This window comes from Erithacus rubecula (genome assembly GCF_903797595.1).
Source record: "Erithacus rubecula genome assembly, chromosome: 16".
NCBI classification, from domain to species: domain Eukaryota; kingdom Metazoa; phylum Chordata; class Aves; order Passeriformes; family Muscicapidae; genus Erithacus; species Erithacus rubecula.
The window spans coordinates 7,112,836-7,136,563 of record NC_136668.1 but is presented as its reverse complement, the minus strand read 5'-3'; the positions used below and the strand labels follow the sequence as shown (position 1 = coordinate 7,136,563).

The window sequence follows — 23,728 nt, the reverse complement described above, 5'->3', positions numbered from 1 at the left end:
AGGAGGCCTTGGATACAGAAAGGGTCTCTGCTGCCTTCTGTCCGCTTTGTGAGTGTCACCCCATCCCCAGAGCCAGGAAAGAGGTGCAGCCCTGACTCCCGAGGTCATGCCTCTCACCTGATGCTCCCCTTATGAGCTGCACTCACTCCCCCAGCACGCTTGGGCCATTTCAGGCACCTGCCAGCTGGGGCCTGGGACCACGGGGACCTTCGGGATCCTCCTCCTCTCCCTATGGCTGGGGCCACAGTTTCCGCTGGCTCCGCGCCCTGCAGAGACCCTTTTCTTCCCGGGGTCTCACCGCCCAGCCCAGCCAGAGCGGAGCCTCACCAGGGCGGCGGTGGCTGTTGGGTCGGTCCCTGGCTCGCCTCCCGAGGGAGGAGAACCCACTGATCCCGATCCCGATCCCGATCCCGATCCCGATCCCGATCCCCATCCCGATTTCGGCCGGCGGGACGCCCCCGGGGGCGGCGGGGAAGCCCTTGCAGGGGGCGGGGCGGGGAAGCCCCTCCCCGCCCCGCCCCGCCGCCCGCAGCTTTCTACCCGCGGCAGGGCCACTGTGCCCGAGAACGGGCATTGCTGCGGCACCGAGCGGAGCACGGCAGCGGCTAGACGTGTGTGCCCGTGGGTCATGGACGGGCGGGCGGTGCTGATCCAAGCGCTGCTGGCGGCAGGTACGGGCTCATGTGAGGAGGGTCCCGGGTGCAGGCAACGCATCCCAGCGCTGTGCTCGACTGGAGGGTCCCGAACATGTGGGGGGAATGCTCTTGGGCAATGCGGGCTAGGCGATCCTGGGTGTGGGCAGACGGGAAGATTGGCCCCGTCCCGCGTGGGGGGTGCCGGGCAGGACAATGTCAGCCCCCAGTCCTGACCGCTCTCTCCGCAGTGTGCTCGGCGGCGGCGGGCGGGCTGCGCCGGGACGAGCTGCACAACGAGGTTCTGCACAAGGGCGGCGGCGGAGTGCCCGTCCCAGCCACGGCCCCGCTGCTCGGCGGCAGCCCAGAGAAGGAGGGCGGCGGAGCAGCCTCGGGGGACGACTTCAGCGAGCTGCCGAGAGGTATGGACAGGATAAGGGGTCTCAGGGTGGGGCCGGGGGCACGGGACGGTCTGGCTGGGGGCAGCTGGTGTCGGAGAGGTCGCGAAGGTGCCGGGCTGATCGTGGCTCAGTCCCGTGAGTGCCCCGGCAGCAGCTCCTCTTCCGCTTCGGAGGGACTTGCAGTGGTGGGTGGGGGCAGTCCCCAGTTACCGAGCCCCGGCGGCAGCACACCCGAGTGAGAATAGCCCGTGGGAACAGCACCAGCACGGGGCAGTGGCACTCCTGCCAGGGTCTGTCCGTGCTCCTGAAGTCCCCTGCAGGGCGGCTTCCAGGGGGTCCGGGCTCTCAGCTGCTTGGCCGGGAGGAGACAGAGCCCTCGTGGCGGGGTTGCCGTGTCCGGGACCCGCGCTGGCCGGCCGGTGGTGGCCGCGGCGCGGGGACCGCCGTGAGTCACCGCCGCCCACGCGCGGCTGCTCCTCATTCCGAGGCAGGGCTCGTCAGCCGGCGGCCCCGCCACGGGGGCGGTGGGGGCACTGCCGCTCTCTGGGGCTCCCGAGCACCCCCGCCGGGCTCCTTGCCCCGGGATGGCTCCAGAGAGCGTCCCGGGTTTTCTCATGGGGGTTGGACGGGGAGCCGTGGCGGGCTGAGAGGGTGGCATGTCCCTGTGCCTCGCACACGCGCCGTGCCGAGGGCAGTACCTGGCATCAGGAGCGTGCTCTGTTCCCTACAGCTCACCCTCCCATTTTTCCTTGTTTTCTTTTTCTTCCTGACTGTGCCAGCAGACTGTGACAAAAAGGTGGCAAAACCGGGCTGAGCTACTCAGCCCCGGGAAACGCAGCAGTGTGGGTCGGCTGGCTGTGGCTGGGAGATAACCCTCCGTGCAGGGGAGGCAGGGGACGGAGCTGCTGTCTGCCTTATCCGCGGGTTTCTCCGAGCCGCAGAGTTTCCTGGAGTATCGGTTTTCTCCAGGCGCAGTGTGGAGGATGTTGAAATAACTTTGCTAGGTGTGCAAGCGGTGTGTGCCAGCGTGAGAGGCGCTGGTTCTGTCAGGAAGTGGCTGAGAAGGAACTGGGCAGGTTACAACTTGTCAGGTTGGACTCTGCCGTGCTGTCCTCCCCGAGCAGCCCGTGGCTTTATTCACCGGGGTTACTGAGCACCATAGCTCGGAGGGAACTAAAAAAAATCCTCCTTGCAGCAGTGAGTGCTCTCCAACACCTCAGCATCTAGTGAGATCAAGCTGGGAGCTGACTTTTTTGGCATCTGCACTCTTTAAAAACCATTTCGATACCCTTGCTAGTGTTGGGCTGTATCTGGGTGAGGAGCTTGGTGCTCTGGTTCCCACCAACCCAACAGGGGGCTGGCCTGGCACCAAAAGCCGCTGGTTACCGTGCTGCAATTAAAACATCCCATTGTAATTCATGGGAACGATGCCCTCACCATCTCCTTGGCACTACAAAACCAAAACTTAAGGCAGGCTCGCTCTTTTAATCCTGCCCTGGGGTGAGTAAGGCATCCTTGTGCCCACGGGAAGGAGAGTCCATCAGAGTCATGAATAGGGTCTTAGAAAAGCCTGTGCTTGTCAGGGAAATAAAGGCCAGATAAAGGGGCAATTAGCAGTGTTCTGTATTCAGTGGAAACTGGTGCATATAATAGCAGCATTTGACATGTATAAAGCTCTGTTCCCCCTGCCTGACTCCCTTCTTTCCTTGAGAATTGTTCTTGTGAATTGGAAAGGCCATGATATTTGTGAGGAGCTGAAAAAAAAATATTCCCCCCCCCCCCACCCCAGGCTCGGGGGCAGCTCCCAGCACAAAGGGAGCCAGGGCTGAGCAGTTGTGGCAGCCCTGGGATATGGCTTTGCCTTCCTTTTGGTTGGCACGTGGAGCTGATCTGACTGCTGTTGTCTCCTTCCCAAATTGTTTTTCAGTTGCCTTCCTGTCAAAGCCTCAAGGCCTTGTTACTCCCAAGAAAAAAGGGAACGGCAATAAAAGAAGAAAAGGCAAAGGCCTGGGGAAGAAGAGAGACCCGTGCCTGAGGAAGTACAAGGATTTCTGTATTCACGGCGAGTGCAAGTACATCCGAGAGCTGGGGGCTCCCTCTTGCATGTGAGTTGTTGGTGTGTGCCTGTGCAGGGGAGACTTAGTCATGGTTCTTTCAATTCTCCAGGCCAGGCAGACGAAAAGCACAGATATTTTTAGTGCATGCTCCCTACCCATGCAGGGACAGCTCTGACTTGGCCTCTTCCTTGTACTTCTGGAAGTGTCCACTTCTCCCCCAAAACCTGTCACGGCCTCAGAGCCAGGGTTCCCTGCTAGCATGGTGGGCTCTGGCTGAGCTGGGGTCTGCAGAATGGTGTGTAGGGCTGGCGTCTGGCAGCTGAGGGCTTCTGCAAGTCTGATGTGGGAAACCTCTTCCTGACCCTATCACTGTAAATCCCCCAGTCTGAGATGCCAGGGCCCCTGCATCTCTTGGGGCACATCAGTGCAGGTGGGAGGAGCATCTCTGCCACGCTCCCATCAAAGCAGAGTGGAGGCAGCACCTTTGAGGACATGCTGCCAAAGCCATGGCTGAGCTGTCCTTTGGCCTGATGAGAGACAGGGCTGTGTACTCCTCCTTGCCCACCCTCCTTGGGTGCAGAAGAAGTAGGGAGATGAGGCAAGTGGAGGAGAAAGTGTTTGCCTGCTGCTGGGGTATCTGGATACAGCACTGCTACTGCAGGAAGTACCCCAGGGTGCATATTTGATCCCTGCTGACGTGGGCAGGACTTGAGCTGGCAGATATATAAGAGGCTTTGTTCTTCACTATCAATCCTCTGAGCCACCCAGCCTTGAGCCCAGGGAAGATAATAGCTTCTTGGCTTATGGTGCCCACAGGATCTGCAATCTGCAGGGATCAAGCTCCACAGAGCTCCTCTAACTCCCTAGTTTCTTACTGTTCAAGCTGAGGCTTGTACATGGGCTCAGGACTGCCAGTGAGGGAACATCTTTGCAGGCTGTTTGGGTTGGTGACCCAGCACAATGTGGGTTGCAACACCTCAGCTTAGGTCTGGGACAGCCAGGCTGGGAGAGAACCTGGGACACAGGCAAGCAGCAGGGGCTTGGAGGCTACCTGCGTCTCTTCAGCACAGTGGTCCACCCCTGGGTGGCATCTCTTTGAGCCATCAGAGCTTTTAGTAACAGTGGCCAACTTCCCCAGTCTCCTCTGATAAAGAGGCCTGTGCTGCCTGGTGTCACCCCTGTTGTGGCTGTTCTTGGTGGTTGGCTGTGCCTCTGTCACAGGGTTTCCTGGAGTGCTGCTTCCTGGGGCACAGGGTAGAATGAGCTGAGTCCTGCACCTTTGCCTTGTTCCCAGCCTTGCTGCTGTGCCTGGAAGTTGATGGTGGCATGTGGCATTGTGAGCCCAGGAGGAGGGCTGGACTGAGTCTGGCTTGGAGATCAGCCTGAGGGTCAGTGGTGCTGGATATAGAGGGATATATTTATCTGGTTGCATCAGTGTGATGTGGCTCAGGGAGGGCTGGAAGCCTCCCAGCCTGTGTGGAGTGTTATTTCTGTTACATGAGCAACCTCCCAAGTCTCCAGGGATGGGACACCTCTGAGCTGGCAGGGTGTGCAGGGACATCCTGCTCCATGGGAAATGCTGGGCCAGTTGCCTCACTGCTCCCTTCAAACTTCCAGAGGTGGTCTGGGCAACCAGTGTCTGCCTGATGGTGACTGGGAAGAGCACAGACCCCAGTGCCTTCTACTGGGGGAGAGCTCAGCTTTTCTAAGAGCCTTCACTAGGTGCAGGAGAAGCTAAATTGAACAGTACAATAGAGATGATGGTAACATCAGACCTCCCAGCTCAAGGGTGTGGGGACTGTGGGGAACAAGCAGGGTGCTGGTTAAGGCTGAGCACAGAGGCATTGCCTTCCTATGGGGTGTGGGGGACATGAAGACCTCCTGTCCTTTTTCCACCTGACCTTTATGAGTTTCCTCCTTTCCCAGATGCCAGCCAGGCTATCATGGAGAGCGCTGCCACGGCCTCTTGCTGCCGGTGGAGCACCCGCCCAGCGCGTACGACCACACCACAGCCCTGGCCGTCGTTGCTGTTGTCCTGTCCTCCCTGTGTCTCGTCATCATCGCAGCCCTGCTGATGCTCAGGTGAGTGGGATGGCACTGAGCTCTCACATCTGTGTCTCTGGGAAGATTGGGTGCAAGAGGAGGGTGGCAGGGGTTTCTCCATGCCCTGAGCATCCCTTTGCTTGGCTTCACAGGTGTCACAAGAGGGGCGGCTACGATGTAGAAAACGAAGAGAAAATCAAGCTGGGCATCACTGTGAATCACTGAGGATGCCAGGTGCTGGCCAGGTGAGCCCCTGGCTGGGCATGGGGCAGCAGTGGGGCTGCTGGACATCTGGGGGCTCTGCTGTTTGTGCTGGCTGGGACTGTTGTGTGGCTATCTGGCTCCTGTGCCAGAGCTAGGCAGGAGCTGAAGGCAGCCTGAATCTGGAAAAGAAGCTGGCTGAGAGTATGGGCTGCCCTGTGGGGCTCTAGTCTTCTTTTTTCCCCTTCCTGATGAAACCCTGTCCCCTGGCACCTCTATCATTCCTACATCCTTCTTTCTAACCCCAAATCCTTGCTCTGTGCTGGTTTTCCATGCTTTGGGGATGTTTGGTAGTAAGGAAGCTGCTTCTGTTTGGTTTAGTTTTTTTCCTCACTCATTCTGCTCCCTCACTGACCCTCTGAGTCACTTCCCCTCCTTAGATATTGTCTCTATTTATATACATGTGTAAAAAACCCCTTTCCTTTTCATTCCAACTCTGCTTATTACTTGCACAGAAGCAGTGCCTATCAGCTTGGCATGGGGGATATTGCTGCCAGCCCATGTCATGTTCCTCTGGCTGGGCTGGGGTGTGTACTCTGCCCCAGGGGTGGCTGCAGGCCCGGGTGCTGAAGATCTGTCAAACTTCCTCTGATCTGATCTAAATCCTGACGTTAGATGTGGTCATACATATTGCAGCTACTTCTCTTCTTTAAAGAAAAGAAAAAAAGAAAAGTCATTGTTCTTTGTGAGGATGAAGTAATGCCTTCGGAGAATTTTGGTCATGTTCATCACAGTGTTGGGGGTGGGAGTTTGAGCTGTTTTGGAGCTGAATTTTCAGGAAGGATATTAGGCACTTTCCTCACTGTCCCCTTTGCCCTGGTAATTACTGGGGTGGATGTGTCCAGGCGATGTGCTGTGGTCCCCAGAAAGGGAAACCTGGTTGAGTACCTTTGCTCCAATCCTCTCGGGTCCAGCCCGAAGGGCGGCGAGCGGCTGCTGGCCTTGGGTGGCCACAAGGGCTCTCCTCGTGGGGTGGGTGTGTGGGTCGGCACCTCCATCCCACCACGCCGGGAGCTCGGAGCAGCTCGGATCGCGGTGTGAGCTCTCCCGCCTCTCTCTTGCAGGGGTCGGCACTAATGCACTTCTACCTCCTGGAAGAGGCGAGACCGCGGCGCCAGCGGCACGGGGCTGCGGCACGCTGGGGGCTCGCTGGAGCGCCAGGACGGCACCGGCGGGGCTGCGCGGGCAGAGGCGGCACCGCGGCAGCTCCGCGGCCTCCGGGACGGAACGGGCTCGGGAGCGGCGCTGGCCGGGGCACAGGGACTCTCCGTCCACTGCAGTGTGTGCCGAGGAACAAGCTGTGAAAGGGAGGAGACCGGGCTCGGGGCTTCCTTCGCCGCAGGAGGGGGGGGGAGGGTAACAGCTATTTAACAAGATATTTTTCATTTTAAATTATATATTTATTTTAGATAAACTGTACATAGTATTTATATTTATTGTAGGTCTGGCCCTGCATCCTTCATGTATGTCAAGATGACAGGGTCAGACCTCACTTATTTTTTAAGTGCAATGTAATATTCTAATAAATAACACTTTGTAACAAACACTTGGATTGTTAATTTAATCGTGGAGGCGGGAAGGAATCAGAATTCTGCATTCAGCACCAATTCCACGCTGGTGGGGGTACTGCCAGCAGCAGCAGAGATCCTGAGTGTGTGGTCAGGGCTATGGGATCAGCTTGTGCCATCCTTGGGGAGCAGTGTGTTGTAAGGGGCTGGGGGCCGGATCCATCCCAGCTTGGCCCCATGTGGATTGTTTTGGAGACTTTCTTCATCTTTGCCAGCTGGTCTTTGGGAGGGGTGTGATGTTTGTCTGTTCATCAAGCAAATCTGCATCCAAAGCCACTCTGGCCACTGATCCATTCAAATGGGAATGGTCCTTGGTTTTAAGGCAGCATTTGGCATTTAGACACTGGCACAGGTTGCCCAGAGAAGCTGTTGCTGCCCCTTACCTGTAGAAATTCAAGTCCAGACTGGAATGTGGCTTTGAGCAACCTGGTCCACTGGAAGGTGGACTGGATTGTCTTTCTGACCAAATCATTTTATGCTGGTTCAATGCTTTGGAAAAAAAAAAAAAAAAAAAAAAAAAAAAAAAATAAAAAAAAAAAATCCTGAAGTGGGCTTACACTCATCTTGAGAGGAATCCCAGCTGTTCTTGGTGTGATTGCAGGTTCCTGGAGCTGAGCAAGTAGCACTTTATACAGTGGGTCAGGAATAATTCCTTACTTTGCAGTAAAAATAACCTCCAAACCAGTTCTTTCTTCTTCCCTGGGAGGAAGTGAGAGCAGGGGAGTTGCTGGCTCTGCTGGAGAGCCTCGAGGCAGAGAGAAGCCAACAGGATCCTGGGCTGCATCCAAAGGAACATGGCCAGCAGGTCGAAGGTGATTCTTCCCCTGCATCATGTACAGTTCTGCTGTTACCAGCCTAAGAAAGACATGGAACTGCTGGAGCACATCCAGAGCAAGCCATAAATTTGGTAAGAGGAGAATGGATGATCTTCTCTATGAAGACAGACTGAGAGAGCTGGGGCTGTTCTGGTGAAGAAAAGGTTGAGTGGAGAACTCATTGCAACCTTTCAGTGTCTCAAGGGGCCTCCAAGGAAGCCAGAGAGGCACTCTTCACCAGGAACTGTAGTGACAGGACAAGGAGTAATAGGCACAAATTGAAAGAAGAAAAATTTGGGTTACATATGTTACATTTTGAGGGTGGTGAGGGATGGGAACAGGTTGCTCAGAGACGCTGTGGCTGCACCATCGCTGGGAATGTCCAAGGCAAGGTTGGATGGGGCTTAGAGCAGCCTGGGATAGTGGAAGGTGCCCCTGCCCAGGGCAAGGGGGCCTTGGGATGAGATGATGAGCTTTCCAGTTTCTTAACAGTCTGTGATTCCCAGCTAAGGCAGGGATAGTTCTCGCCGTCTGGCCACTCCGGGCCTTCACCAGCCCCGCGCGGGCCGGGCCGGGAACACCCACGGGAGCCCCCAGCCCGGTCGGTGCCGGTACCGGTCCCACAGCGTCCCCCGGCCCGGTCGGTGCCGGTGCCGGTCCCACAGTGTCCCCCAGCCCGGTCGGTGCCGGTGCCGGTACCGGTCCCACAGTGTCCCCCAGCCCGGTCGGTGCCGGTGCCGGTGCCGGTCCCACAGCGTCCCCCGGCCCGGTCGGTGTCGGTGCCGGTGCCGGTGCCGGTCCCACAGCGTCCCCCGGCCCGGTCGGTGCCGGTGCCGGTGCCGGTGCCGGTCCCACAGCGCCTCCCGCTCGCGGGTGCGGGTGGAGCCCTGACTGTCCCCGCCCCTCTGCGCAAGCGCCCTGCGCTGACAAGATGGCGGCGCCCGTGGATCTGGAGCTCAAGAAGGTACGAGACCCCCGTGTGTGTGTGTCCCTCTTTCATCACCCCCCTCCTTGTGTCCTACCCTTCCAACGTGTCTCCTGTCCACTGTGTGTCCCCCTCCGTGTCCCGGCGGCGCCGGCCGGTCCCCTCGTGCGCGCAGCCCGGGAGCCGTTGTGCCCCGCGCTCCTCAGCCCGGCGCTCTCCCCTGGCCAGGCGTTCTCGGAGCTGCAGGCCAAGGTGATGGACACGCAGCAGAAGGTGAAGCTGGCCGACCTGCAGATCGAACAGCTCACCAAGACCAAGAAGCACGCACATCTCACCGACACGGAGGTGATGATGCTGGTGGACGAGACCCGCATGTACGAGGGCGTGGGGCGGATGTGAGTATCGGCCGGAGCGGGGACACCGGCTCGGTGCGCCGGGAGAGGGGCCCTGAGCTCAGGAGGGACCGTGAGGGGCTGGAGCGTGCTCAGAGAGGGATAATGCTGCTGAGGAAAGGTCTGGAGCACAAGGGCTGGCTGGAGGAGCTGGGGGCTCAGACTGGAGAAGAAGGGGCTTGAGGGGAATGTTCTTGCTTTCTTTAACTTTCTGACTGGAGAGTGGAGTGAAGTGGTTATCAGGCTCTTCTCCCAGTTAACAAGTGATGAGGGCACATAAACTGCACCAGGGGATGTTTAGGTAGGTCATTAGGAAGAATTTCTTCACAGAACGGGTGATTAAACATTGGAAGGGGCTGCCCAGGAAGGTGGTGAAGTCACCGTTCCTGGAAGTGTTTAAGGACAGACTGGACATGACACTTAATGCCATGATCTAGTTGACAAGGTGGTGTGGGGTCATAGGTTGCACTCAGTGACCTCAGAGGTGTTTTACAACCTGATTGATTCTGTGATTCTGAGACCCCCATCCTGAGTCTCTATGAAGCCCTCAGGCTGTTGCCCTGGGCAGGAGGCTCTCCCCCTCACAAAGAGCATGTCAGCTTTCTGTCAGCACATTCACTTGTTTCCTTTTTCTCATTCTCTTTCATTTTTAATTTGAGCAATCTGCCTGAAAATGCAGCAAGGCTTATTTCTTTAGCTCTTGGGGTTAGGTACTGACTGCCTGGAAGAGGGGCTGTTACAAATTACATTGGTATTGTGTGGTTGTGCTTGGTGACTCAGCTCCTGGCCCCAGTGCTGTCCTCTGGCACCTCTGGGGAGTTTGTAATTTCAACTAGCAGAGTTGGCATTTGTGAGAAGGCACTCACAGATCTGCCCAGTCTCAGTCATTTCCAGTGTAGTTTATGTCCAACTCCTTGAAAACCCCCTGTACATAGTTCCTGTGCTCAAGGTTTTTCTGGCACAGATGTTTTACAGAAATGTCCTGTGCAATGTCATGCCAGGGAATTGATCTAATGTCATTGTTTGGATTTTTTTCAAACCCTTGAAAGCTTCTGTGTGTTGGATGGCTGCCAAAAGAAACACCTTATACCAGATTGAGGTGTTTTGATTGATTTCTGAAATGCACTTTGAGATTTCACCAGCCTCTGATAGAAGACCCTATAAAGTGGTCTTTATACTGAGAGGTTTCACCACATAGAGTGGTTTCAAATCTGAAACACATGCTTGCTTGACAAATATCACACTAGATTTCTGCATTTCTGATTTGAGAAATAGGATTTTGTCTCATGTGAGTTGGGTAACAGTGATGACAGCCCAACTCGGGATGTGGTTTGTGAAATCCTGGATCTGCTCTGAGGGCTGCCAAAAGGGGTGATTGTATCGACCTCTTCCCCACCCTGTTTACCCCACCTTCTTTGTGTCAAAGTGGGTGATCACAGGACTGAGCAGTGAGCCAGGTCAGGCTTCAAGTCCCCTCATCCATCAGCCCACAAAATCTCCAGGCTGAGTTGTAGGGAGGCAGGAGTGGGAAGCTAGGAATGGTGTGTACTTTGTATTTTGCTGAGAGTTTTCAGGGAATTTGTACCCAGGCTAATGGAGCTGTTCAAACTGGCTGGGTTCCTGCTAAATAAACTTTTCCAAGTAGGAGCATTAAATGTTGGGCTTGGTGGGGATGCTGGTGACATCAAAAAGAGACAGATTCTGGTCTCTTGGAAGAGGCGACTGATTGACCCAGGCAGGCTGTAGATGTAACAAACAATTGTGTTTGGAGTAGTCATGAGATGTCTCAAAAGGCTTTTTTTTTTCTGTTTGGATTTGTCACAGAGCAGACAGATGAAGAGTAAAAGATAATTCTGTAGTCAACATGTTTTTCTAAAGCTTTTTCAAAATTTGAAAGTTCAGAGTGCCTTTGTACTGGAGAAGTCTCTCAAGGTACTTTTGAAATGCGAGCGTGTCAGTTTTTATCATTAAATGATCCTGCCTGTGAATCACATGGGGGAAGCAGATGACATTTCATCACTGTCTGAAGTGCATTTCTGCTTCTGTCTCCTCCTTAGGAGTAAGACACCTTCTTGATGTGCTGAACCATTTTCCCTTGCTGTGTGCAGGAGCCCCAGTCTTCTGGGGAGTCCTGTCTTCCTCCCCTTTCCAGACAGGTGCGAGGCAGCTCAGGCTCCTCGGGGATGGCAGAGGCACCAGCAGGAAAATATTTGCATTGTGATATTGTTTAAAAACTGAACTCTTCATGGGCTTTGTTGTATTAGTCGCTATGCAAATACAGATTAAGAGAGTGTTCTTCTTCTGAATGCTACTCATTAATTCTTTTTTTTTTTTTTTTTCTCTTTTTTTCCCCTGCTTAAGCTGGATAGGGTATTTCTGTGAGCCCTGCCTCTCCTAGCCTTGGGGCTAATGCTGCCCTGCCAATTGGCAGTGATGCTCTGGTGTGATTTGTGTCACATCCTGGTGCAGAGAGCTTGCACCAAGTACACGAGGAACTTCCTGGAGCCCACTCCAACCCCTAGCAGAGAATTTATTGCTGAAACTTGGGCTTTTGGCAAAACAGGCTAAAGCAACCCTTGAGCAGGAGTTGAAATCCAAGGGCAGTCTGGCATCTGGTGTTCCACTGGAGACCAAAGGAAGTGATCACTGTGGGTCTCCTGGACATAGAAGCCATGCTCTGTGAAGTAGATTAGCAGATGTCCTACATGGACATGAGTTTGACGACCAAAGGTGTTATTTGTGCTGTCTTAATATCATTTGGATAGTCCAGCATGGAAATACTGGAGCTCTAAAGGGTTTCAGTTATCCAGGAAGGGTGGAGATTTGTGTCACTGTTAATTCTGATTATCAGGGTTCTTCTGCTTGAGTAACTAAATGCTGGAAGTAAGTTTTGTGCTTCTATTCCTGTCCTTAACTTTTTTTTTTAATTTTCTTTTTTTTCCCCCCTCTAACCCATCTAAGCTGCTACTTAGAATCTGTCCTCTGATAGGGTTTCTGTGTTTTTCTGCCAGCTTGGGTGGATGGACTGTATGCAAAGGGCTAGCACGTACCCTTCTGTAGGACAAGATACTCCAGGTCTTCGTGGAATTTAAAGGCTTGAGGAACTATGGTGACGTTCTGCATCCTGGGAGGAAGCCTGCCTGCTTGGGTACTTCCTTTTGCACTACTTGGAAAGCAGTTGTGTGGTTTTTATTTTCTGAACCCCTATCCTGAGTCTCCTTCCCTCCCAGAAGACTTTCCCTCCACTGCTGATGAATGTGAAAGTTTCATTTGTTATTCTTGTTCCTCAATTTTGGGTTTTTTTTTGGGGGTTTTTTTTTTTTTTTTTTTTTTTTTTTTTTGTGAAATCTTGCAGTTTGTTTAACATGATGAGGCCTTACTGAGCTCCGCATGTGGGGCTCAATTAACTTTTGCTAAAGCTATTTTTGGTTTGACAGAAGAAATGTCAGTGCCACATAGTATGAGCTGATGAATTGCTGTGTACTGTACGTATCTTTGAGGCTGGGATCTCATCTGGGTGATGGCATCTTGCCAAAAACATTTCAGTTCTGTTACTTCATACTCTTTTGAAAGGCCCGTTACGTAGCTTGAGACAGCTACCACTGTGCTGGACTTCTGCTTAAGCTATTTGTGAACTGATATCATCGTGTTGCTTTGAGAACTATGCTGAATGTTTAAGCTTCAGAATTCTGTCTGAATATTTCAGACCTTTCCCTTTGCATTCTTCTAGCCCATAACCTGGACAAGATCCTTATTTACAGAAGAAAAATGTCTGGCACTTGGTGTGGGGCACAGTGAGAAGAGTGCTGCAGTTTTTCATGCTGTGCCAAAATAGACAGTCAGTTTTGGTTTGATATTGCTTTATCATCAGTTTACTTGTGCAGCAAATGGGAGAACACTTAAAAGAGAAAATATAAGTATAAATCAAGCAAATACTGTAGCACAACTTTTGGGTCAAGATTTTCTGCAAGCATAATATATTATTGCAGCTGTCCCTATAAAACAACTTTGTGCCATTACAGTATTTTATGGGACAGCTGTAATAACATGATTTTGAATTTTAAAATTTTTTTGAAAGAGTGGTTCAGATTTTTGGTGGCTGAACCGTATGCAGGTGAAACCCGAGAGAATGAAATGTTCTTGATGATTCCTTGGATTTAAATGTGTTCTTGCTTTTACTATGATTCATGGTTTTGTTTGTAGATGAGATCAGTGACTGCAAGCTCTTTGCTGAATCCCCAAAGGCAGCAGTGTCTGCTGCACATCACTGGGTAAAGCTGCAGGAGCTGCTTTTTCACTGTTTGTGTGTGTGAGGTGTGTGTACCAGCACAGAACTCAGCAGCTGCCCTGTGCTCCCCACTCACATGTCAAAAATCTCACAAAGAGCTGAAGGACACCCAAGGCTTAACCTTGCTGGCTGAGTTGCTAACTATAGGCTGGAGTGTGAAATCCGAGTGGCTTCTCCCGGCCCGGCTGGTGGGGAGGGGGCTGGAGCCTGGCTGCCCAGGAGCTGACAGCTGCTGACACCAGTCCCAGGGACCAGCATGTTGCTTTCTAATATGTGCTTCATAAACCTAAAGTTCTTGCATATAACTATTGGAAAAGCGAGGATTTATTTTCCACAGTAAGTCTGGCGTGTGGAGCTTGAAGAAAACAAAATTTGTGTCCAGCTGCTTGACCACTGCACATTGAACGAGCTGTTGGGAGCTGGTACATGAGGAAACAAAGGCTAAATGGGCATGAGCCAAAAGGTTTTCCATAACACAGTTGGTATTTATTTCAGGTTTTTCCTGATTTTGAACAACTCACTTTTGTTGCAGCCCGAACAATGATCTTCACAGTGTTGTTAGGTGTGAGTGGGCCTGTAAAAGTTTGGAAGATCTTTTTAAAGAGCTGTTATAGAAAGCAGAAATGAGAATGATGCATGTGGGGTGATGTAGTAATTTTCTGTGCTGCTGCCTGTGAAGTAAGGGGCAGGAGTTGGTTGTTGTCCCTTTCCTGGTTAATTAGGAGCATGAGAGGAGCAGAGCTGGTCCGTGGACTTTGTGGTTACTGCTGGCAGTAGTGACATACTGGGAATCTGGACTCCTGGATTTGGTTCCAGCTCAGAAAGGGACCTTGTTCTCTTGGGCACAGGCTCCTTTTCCAACTGACTGATTTCCAAACACATTCCTTCCCCACTGCCCTCCCCCATCTTAGTTCTTGATCTTATTCCTGCTGCCCAGGGCTGCTCATTTGTAATCTCCTGGATATCTTGGTCCAGTAATAGCTCTTCTGTCCTGCTGCTCTACATAATTTCTCCATGCAATACTGAAACGTCAGAGAAGAAAAGATTTCCATGGCTTGTGTGCAAGATGTCTATCTGCCCCATTCTAGGAAACAGCTGCATTTCTTTAAAGAATCAGCTTTAGGCAGAAAACTTGGACACGCCAGATAAGTCAGTGTTTGTGAAATACATAAGCAGAAGAAAGAAGGGTATTACAATAAAAATACTAGCTAATTTAAAATAAAAATAGGTCTTTTACTTATCCCTACTGGAAATAAATCTGTTGGTTATAGTCCCCCACCTACTGCGTGGGTGTTCTGATAGAAGATTAGCAATACAGCTTTTCCTCTTGCTTGTCTCCCTTGCCTGAGGACATTTAACTCTTTAGGAATATTTTTCTATTGGGACTAGGATTATGATATTCACACAAGTCTGTTCCATTCTTTTCTTTATCTCTAACTTTTCCCTACCTGTTACCTGAACAACACAGAGGAAGGAGCTACTGAGTAAACCTGAGATGAAATCTAAACTGAGAAGAATAAGGGTCAGAAGGGAGACTGAGTGCTCCTGCAGGCTGCTCTTGGTGCTAGAAGAGGGAGTTTAATGTGCTGTGAGCCAGAGGCAGTGTGCTGTCATGGAAATGCCAGAGCCTTCAGGAAACTCTCAGGGCAGCATTTGCAGGTTGGGCTCCTGTGGATTGAGGGCTATACTAAGGCACCTTGGCTTTGTCCCTGCCAAAGAGAAAGGGAAGCTGAACTCTCTTGCAAATACAGCCCATCTCTTGCTTCAGTGGCTCAGAGTTCTCTTTGGATGTGTGCTAGACAAGTATTAAATATTCTGAGGAGTTTATACTGCTCCTGCTTTTGTGACTTGCTGTGCTATATGACTTTGCAAAACCGTTATGGAACCTGACTGGCTGATTTCTGAAGTTCTCCAAGCAATTAAAATGTCACTCTGGTATTCTGAAACAGCAAGAACTTCAATTTAGTTTAATATTTAGTGGATTTAAAGTACTGTATTTTGAAACTTTTTCCCCATTTCCTGAAGAAAATTTTGGAATTGGGTGAGAGTCCTTGGAGAAATACGGAATTCTAGAGCACTTCTTCCAGAATACAGGGCTCTTTGGTTTAGAGGATGTGGTTTTCCTGCAGCAGAGAAGGGTGGCCAGATCACTGGCCCAAAGAAGTTCTGAAATGTCCCTGCTGTACTCCTGTCTTGCTTGGAGATGCCCTTGCAGATGTGGAGCCAGTGGATATTCAGCCAGCAGGACAGGGTGTGACAGGGTACTCAGGGCCCACAGCTGTCAGATGGAGATGCCCAGTCAGTGTCTGAGCTGGGATGTGAATGCCAGCATAATATATAAATTATAGGTGGAACAGCCTTAAAAGAAATAAGAAATCTAAGTCTGAACATCATGGGCTTGTCACCTGTTCAAAGCGTGAAAGAAGGAGAGGTTCATTCATGACCCCTGAATTAAAAATCTAAATTAAATATGAAGAAACCAGTCCCAGGGCATGAGAACTCCATTTTACACAAGTTTAATTCAGAGATGCAAGAACCAAAGTGCTGCCTCAAATCTTAAGCCAAATGCAAGACAACTTCTGTCTTGAATTCTTACTTTGTTTTCTTCAAAACTATTTGCTGAATTAATGGAATGTTTCAGCCAATTTTGCAAAAAAAAAAAATAAAAATTGTTCTTGCAGATTAGGACACAGCAGTGTGGTTGTTTTAGTGCTAGCTAATTTAACTCCAGAGTCCAGAAATATCTGTCTATTAGTGTTATGCTTGAATTCTTTTGGCTCGGTTATCTTTGTGTCCACTGCTGTGAAGTTTTCTGTTGTGCTTTGATGCTTTGTTGTAGCAGGATTTGGGATGTGCAGGAGCCAAGATTGTGCTGTTTATCCACAAGTTGGGTCTTCCTCCTCACTTTGCATTTCAAAGATTTCCTCCCAGGGAAGGCAGAAATCCCTTTTCTTTCTTTTTTTTTTTTTTTTTTTTTTTTTTTTTTTTTTTTTTCTTTTCCCCTCTTGCAACTGTGGATAGATTTGCTTTTCAAATCTTGGATCCTGATTTTACCAGTTTTCCTCTACAGGTTCTTAGGGAAGGGCATAAGTTTGTCTGTCAAGAGTATAGCAGTGTCTTCATGTCACTTCATTTGTTACTGTGAAGTTCACCTTTTGATCACAGAATGTTTATCAATAAGAAAAAAATTAAAACAGAAATGTCTTTAGGATTATTTACCAAGGTACTTACACCAGCATTTCCTTGTTTATGTTTTCCTTGATGTATATCCATGTGGTGTTGTAGTTTTAATGTTTTTTTTTAAGCATTCTTCCATAGGAATCTGTGGGGAATTCTTAAAAATAGAGCAGATTTTAGAAATGGATCTTGACTTCCTATTATTGGAAGAATTGTTTCTGTTTTCTGCTTCTTGCAACTTTTAAATCTGGTACAACCCAGACTGCAAAAAATCTATTTGAGGCACATGTGTGGTGGTATGTTGTAGTCATCTGAGTTCCCTTGGCTTAAATAAGCCACAGATCATCATTGCTACATACTAACAAATTATATTAAATCAAAATTAGAGGACAAAACCACTAAATTGGGAGTATAGTGAGGAAGAACCACTCATGGGGATTTCAATTGCACAAACTGCTGTTGTTCTTGCAGTGTTTTCCCATATGGATTTAATCTCAAATGTTATGAATTCCTCTATGATAGAGAGGAGGAATTTGCTTGCTTTTTTTTTTTTTTTTTAATTCCATTTATGTCAATTGAGCTTTCAAAAAGAATTTATGATGCTCATTAAAAGCAGACCACAGTACTATTTTCTTATTTTGGATTGTGCTATGTTTAATCCACACTTCGAGGTATATTCCTGATGTCTTTTTTTAAAGAACCAAACATGAACAATGGTATAAATCTACCATCTAGTTAAGTGTCTGGCAATGCAGAAACTGCTGTTTGCAAGCTGTGTTACTATCTTGGCTTGAGGTAATGTAATATGCTGGAGCTATTGAGAGATGCCCCCCAAAAAAAGTGAAAGCTCAATGTAAACATGGCCTGAAGTGCAGCCCCAACCCCTCTGTGGGGCTGGGCACGCCTGTGCCAAGCTTTGAGGAAGCAAAGGGTGTGGAATTCTTTGCTCAAATCCTTTAGCTCCTTAGAGTAAATAGGTTTATGGCTTACAAATGTTCATCTGAGTAAAAGTTACCCTTGTTGGGGCCTATGTAAACCCAGTTTGGCCGATGTCCAGCTCAGCTAATCCCAGTCTCTGCGTGCTCCGGTGTGTCAGGCTGGCTTTGCACAAGTTGTGCTGCACACTGGGGATGTCTGCTGCCCAAACAGCTCCTGGTGCTCACCCACCTCTCCAGAGCAGCAGTAAAATGTCATGTGAGCTATAAACTGCTGCTCCTTGGAATGTATTCATGTATGATCCTCCCAACACGAGCTGCGGGATTTGTTTTGCTTTAAGGTATGTGGGGGGAATAGTTAGGGTCAGCTATATTGAGGTGACCCAGTGAGACAACTGACCACTAAAATAAATGCAAACACAGGAAAAGTTTCAACACATCTGTTCAAACTCCATCTGTCCTGAACCAGTTCCAGTTAAGGCATATGATCTGTTGATGGGAAATTCAAAATCAGGTTGAAAAAATCTGAAACCTTTAGACATGAAGGGTGGCAGCACAAGCTATAATTAGTGATGATTTTTTTTTTTTTTAATATTGCTTCCTTGTCTTGTTTGCAACTAGGTAATTCATCTAGAGTGACTGAAACTGGAACTTGGAGAGGTATAAACTGTGCTTGGTATGAACTGCATAAAGAATAATTTACAGAAGCACCAGCAAGTCCTGGGAGAGTAGAAGAGGACTGTTGGGTGCTGGCAGTTCTGCACAGCTGGCTCTGGCTCAATCAAGCTAGATTGCTTGGGATCAGCTCCTTGGAAGCCTTTCTTCCACTGGCTTTGAACAGTACTTAAAAAGCAGTAATCCCCTACTGAGTCTGCTGAAAGCTTGAGTAGCAGTGCAAGTTCAGAATTAAAAAGCGTCTTTAAATAGAAAAATGCATGACTGGGCTAAGCCAGACTTTTCTCACAGAGTGGTCTAATGCAAGCACTTGGTTTCAAGGGGCAGGACATTCCATGTAAACACTGCTGTAATATACCACAACATGTTAAGTTGTTTAGAAATCCAGTAAACTTGTTCAAATAATGTCACATCTTTGCACTAAGTTGTTTGTTTTCTTCTCAGTTTTTGTAGAGAGTTTCCCAAATGGAATGAGAACCATGTAGCTGAAGTTACAGTGACTCTTTGTGTGAGCTGGGAGCCAGGTGCATGGACTTATAGATCTGCCATTCATCATTATTCTGGCAAAATAACACTGGACATATGTACCTGTAAAATTGTGTCTGTCTGGAATTCGGCAGAGAGCTGCATACCCATCTTGGCAGGGGAAAAGCTGAGGCTTCTCTTGCTACCCTGATTCTTGGAGGGATCTGTGTGGAGCCAAGTGGAAAGAGCTTCTTTGCAGACTGTTTGTGAGGGTGTCCTGTGGCCTGTTGTGGGGCTCCTTCCCTCCTGGTTTGAATACTTGGACATCTTCCACAGACAAGCCAGGCAGGAGGAACACTCGGACCACATTTCCTAACTCTGAGGGCAGAGGAGAGAGAGGCTGCTCATGCTCAGGACAGCTGCCTGCCACTGGAAGCTCCAGCTGTAAAGGCTGAAGTTTGTTGCAGTTGCAAGTAATTGAAAGTAGGGATTCTTCATGGAAAACCTGAACTATGAGCATCACTGTGACTCCACCTTTAATAACTTTAATGACTTGTATGTCATAATGAAGAGTGGCATGTGCTGAACAAATATCTCCATAACCTCATTCATTAAGAGGCAAATCTTTCAGAATCTAATATTATGTCTCAAAGTCAAGTAAACAGCACATTTTGGTGCAAACAGGCTGAGTTATGGAATTACTTACACTGGACATTCATCAGTTTGTGGGTGTGTATGTGTGACACAAAGGAGCAGACAGATGATGAAGTGGGCAGCACTGCTGACCTTAACAGAGTCTGAAGGTCATTTAGGCCAGAGCATTGAGAGTGCAATATAAACACTGATCAAATGAAAATTATAATAGAAAATTAGAATTGTGAGGGAGTAAGAGATCCCTTCCCTAGAAAGAAACTAGCAGTGTGCCTCAGAGAGTGTACATAAACCACTTTCTCTGCCTTAGGGAAACAAAATTCCTGGTGTGGAGCTAGCAAAGGGAGGAAAATAGAAACAAGTGGGAATATTTAGAGCGAGGTTTCTCTTTCTGTTCCCTTGTGCTCTATTTTTGTTCTCATATTGCATTTGAGAACCAGCAGTCACTGGGAGGCCGAGCATGTAGGTGCAGTCGATTGGCAACCACTTGGCTCTGCTCCATGGAGCTGTTCTTGTTGGCAGCCCAGGTTTGGCTGAACACTGCTGTCCTCAGGGACCCCCCCCTCCTCTACAGCTTTCATTTCTAATTTTCTTGGGGGTTTTTGAGTTTTCGCCATAATCTATGGACACTGGAAAAATTATAAGCAACTTCTGTTCTATTTTATTTTAGCCATTCTCTTTGGGTGGCCAGGTGAGATGGGACAGACTTGTCCATTCTGACCCAGATATTTCTGGTGTTAATGTAACAACAGTGGAAAAGTTTCTCTGTGAAGAGGTGATTGTTACTAAACTTTGTAATTGCCACTGTGCTGCTGAGTATGTTTCTGAATCACTGTTTCATGTTTGATAGTGTAGGTGTCATGTTTGACAGGTCTCTGAGTGTGTGCTGTGACTCTTCACTGAGAGCAGGCGGATACAGGGGAGCTCTCATATCTGCGAGAAGGACTTGGTTTGCTGCTTGTCTTCTGTGGATTAGCTCCATCCCAGTTCAACACACAAACTCTGGGAGCTTGGAGCTTCCCATGAACTCCAGCAGAGCTGTGAAAGCAGCTCTTGGGTCTGTATTAGCTGTGTCACCTGCTGGGCTCTGCACCACTGAGCAGAAAGATTCTCCTCGGCTCGGTGACTCTCGTGGGGCCAGCTCTCAGCTGGTGGTGAACCTCCAGGCACTGAGTTAACTTCATGTGTTTGAAAGGCTTGTTTAGAAATTCACTCAGGGAAGAATTAAGTCATCAGAATGTACCGTGCTTCTTTCATGAGCGTGAAAATCTGTATATAACTACATCTAACTGAAACCAGGTAGCAGAATGACACTGCCCTGTTTCTCCAGCTTGCTGAGGAAAAAGCCTAAAAATCATCATGTTGATGTATTAGTTGTGGTAATTGGAAAAATGAAACTTAGATTCAATTTAAATTCTGGTTTATTAGAAGTGCCCTGCAGCACTTCTTAGCTAATGAGCAGAACAAACTTCTGCTTTTTCCATGTGCTGCCATAAACCACATTATTTCCTTAGGTAAAAACTTTGGCCAAAATCTCCATAATGTGTGTATCCAAACTAGATGCTAAAAACCTGCTTTTTTTGAGTCCTGCTTTTGTTGGAAAGCAAAGACAGATTTAAACAGTTAACTGTGGATGTGGATTTATAGTTCAGCTTTCAAAGACCTGGCTTTGGCAGCTTCCAGGGTGGCACCTGAGCACCTGAGATGGAGAACTCTGCTGTCTTGCAGCAGGGAACTCAACCAGGGGGCTTTAAGCAGTGCTAGTGAAGACCTGCAGGATGCTGCTGCCCAAGTCAGGGACATCTGGTCTGCTTCTGAGCAAGTTTTTGAATGGATACAGGTTCCAGCCCACTGTTTTATAGCAGGCAAAATTGGGGTGGTTGTATCTGTGCCCAGCTGCCTGCATAAGTCTCGTCAGTGCTAATTTCAGCCATCCAATTTTAATTTGCTGTCACTTGTCTGCCAGAGCATTGCAGGAGGGTGGGAGGGAGGATATTTTCCCTGATGACTGCTGTTGACATTTGCAGAATAAAAGTGAAGTCAGCCAGTTGTTTGTTGGAGGTTTTGGTGCCTGTAGCAGTTCTGAGCCAGCCGGGATCGCCCAGTGCCTGTCACCCAGCAGGGACCTTCCCAGCTGCAGCATGGGGAAAATTGCTCAAGCTGTGTTGCTGTTGAACTTTGTTTTTCAGACCAGGGACGTCAGGGAAACCAAAATGATCAATCTTCCTGTACAATTTGGGGAAGCAAATGAGAAGGGATTGTATTCTTCTTTGCTGCCCCCACAAAAAAAGGAAATAATTCAGGAAACGTTCACATACACAGGCAGGCTCAGGGAAACAGTGACGTGGGAAGGGACTGATGGCTTTGTGTACAGAAGGCATCTTGCAGCTTTGGTTTTCACTAATGGCAGCTACTGCAGAAGAAAGCCAAAATTTGAGTTTACAGGGAGTGTGTGTGAAGGCTGATGTTTTTTATTCTGGTGTTGTATGCCTGAGGTAAGAACATCAGAATGATGTGTTTACTGGTGGTCCTGAAAAGTACCTCTTCTCTGTCTGGATCCAGGCTCTGTATCTAATAGCAATGAAAATAACTTCTTTCCTAGAAGGATGGTCTAGATTTTCACAAACCATCTGTGTTGTTATTTCAGCAGTCTGCTGTATGCCAGGGCCCCAGACCATCCCCTCTGTGTGCAAGTGAATGGTGGGGACACCTCCCAGTGGGAAGGGGGTTGAAGGGACAAAGAGAGTCTGAGTGAACTGTGTTGGTAAGAACAGGAGCAGACAGAGAGGAAAGATGATGCCAGCAATAAGCATGAGCCAAGACTGGGAAAAAAAATGAGAAAGATTTGAGAAAATTGCAACATAAAAGATGTAGCGGAAGTTCCTGTGGAGAAGAGGAGGTGAAGCGGAACAGGGGAAGAAGTGGGAGGAGGAGGAGGCGCTTCTGTGTGCAGTTAATAGCAGCCCCAAAGAGAGTTTTAATTGGAAACCTATTATAATTATCCACGCTTTTCCTCCCATGCATTTCAGGAATGTGTGTGGCAGGTACTTTTCCTTTTGGCTGGGTTACTGATGCAGAGGACACTGGGTTTGCAGCCAAGTGGCAGATCCGTGTTTGTGTTTACCAGGCACTGAGCAAACATGTTAATAATGTCATTTGTCGTGGGAGATGACTCTGCAAACTGATTCCAGGTTTTTCTGTAGCAGACGGGGAATGCACTCTGATTCTGCCCTGTCTAAAGCTGCTCATTTTAACTGTTTGAAGCATGAGCTGTTGTCACCTGGCAGGAAGACTGACCCTAGTTGGTGCTAGAGGAGACCTTGACCTCGTTGGTATGACCCATGGAGGCTCCTTCTAAATCCCCTGAGGGACTTTCTAAGTAGGGAAGGGGGTGAATCTGCAGCTTGTACATACTTTATGTCTGGAAGGATGAAAAGCAACCATGGAGGGTTCCTAAAATTCGTTTGAACTTAGTTGTCCTTTACCTCCTTGTGGGATGCCAGTGCCACGTGCTTGGAGAGCTGCTTTGAATGCTGGTGCTCCTTCAAGGGCTGCTCTGAGTGAGGCAGGCACCTTTCTACTTGTTGGCAAGCAGGACTCAGGTTATGGATGCATCTTTCAAATCCCTTTGGCAACAAAACAAGTGGAAACCAGTGGCCACAACTTCAGTTAAAAGCAGCCACTTCCCACCTGACAGAAAAACCCTTTGGCTGGTGAAAGTGTAGAAATGTGGAGATCAGTGAGGGGCTGAGTTAAAGCCAAGGCTTGAGAAGTGGGAGTTGTGAAAGTTTCATAGCTTTTGCTGAAAGCACTGTCTGTTTTGTCAAATCACAGAAGGGTGTGGATTGGGAAGGTTCTTCACAAACTATCCAGTTCCACCCCCTGCCATGGGCAGGGACACCTTCCACTAGATCAGGTTGTTCCAAGCTGTGTCCAACCTGACCTTGGACACTTCCAGGGATGGGGCAACAGCTTCTCTGGACAACCTGTGCCAGGGCCTCACCATCCTCAGTCTAGAACATTGCACCCCAGTGTCCAACCTAACCCTGGCCTGTTGCAGTTTGAAACTCTTGTCCCTGGCCTGGCATGACAAACCCTGTAAAAAGCCTCTCTCTGTCTTTCATGTAATTCCCTCTTATACATTGAAAAGCTACAGTAAGGTCTCCCTGGAGCCTGTTCTTCTCCAGGTTGTATAACCTGAACTCCTTCAGCCTTTCCCTGTGGAAAGCTTTGGTTTTATTGTGTGGGTTTGTTTACATTGTGAGCACTAAACCCTTAATAAACAGCTTTTACCTGTCAAGAGTCTTCCTTAACTCTGTGCCATCAACTGATTTAAATCCCTTTGAAGGGAAGGTGCTGACAGACTCCCCTTGGTGGCTGTGTGCCAGAACTGCTTCCAGATCATTCAAGGACACTGAATGATAGAGGGAGATCTCTGTGTGT

The 23,728-nt window shown here is 49.2% G+C and overlaps 2 protein-coding genes across 4 annotated transcripts in view; both read left to right on the top strand.

Annotated features, from left to right (window-relative positions):
* Positions 1-513: 513 nt before the first annotated feature.
* HBEGF (heparin binding EGF like growth factor) lies at positions 514-6,938 on the top strand. The gene is made up of 6 exons (XM_079319510.1): positions 514-671; positions 884-1,054; positions 2,961-3,138; positions 5,017-5,172; positions 5,286-5,378; positions 6,459-6,938. Exons 1-5 carry the CDS (start codon positions 629-631, stop codon positions 5,356-5,358), a joined length of 621 nt encoding a protein of 206 aa, XP_079175636.1. The 5' UTR covers positions 514-628; the 3' UTR covers positions 5,359-5,378; positions 6,459-6,938.
* A 1,647-nt stretch (positions 6,939-8,585) lies between these two features.
* The window catches only part of PFDN1 (prefoldin subunit 1), a 31,147-nt gene continuing 16,004 nt past the window's right edge, over positions 8,586-23,728 (top strand). For all 3 annotated transcript variants that reach the window (XM_079319514.1, XM_079319515.1, XM_079319516.1), the window contains exons 1-2: positions 8,586-8,741; positions 8,931-9,097. In XM_079319514.1, the coding sequence (XP_079175640.1) occupies positions 8,709-8,741; positions 8,931-9,097 (200 nt within the window). In that variant the 5' untranslated portion in view covers positions 8,586-8,708. The remainder of the gene's footprint in view (positions 8,742-8,930; positions 9,098-23,728) is intronic.

What these genes read in the sequence shown, in the direction of transcription:
- HBEGF (XM_079319510.1), top strand. Translation starts at nt 629, where the DNA reads ATGGACGGGCGGGCGGTGCTGATCCAAGCGCTGCTGGCGGCAG. An exon ending in CTTCAGCGAGCTGCCGAGAG is followed by an intron (nt 1,055 to 2,960) that starts GTATGGACAGGA and finishes ATTGTTTTTCAG; the next exon opens with TTGCCTTCCTGTCAAAGCCT. An exon ending in CTGGGGGCTCCCTCTTGCAT is followed by an intron (nt 3,139 to 5,016) that starts GTGAGTTGTTGG and finishes CTCCTTTCCCAG; the next exon opens with ATGCCAGCCAGGCTATCATG.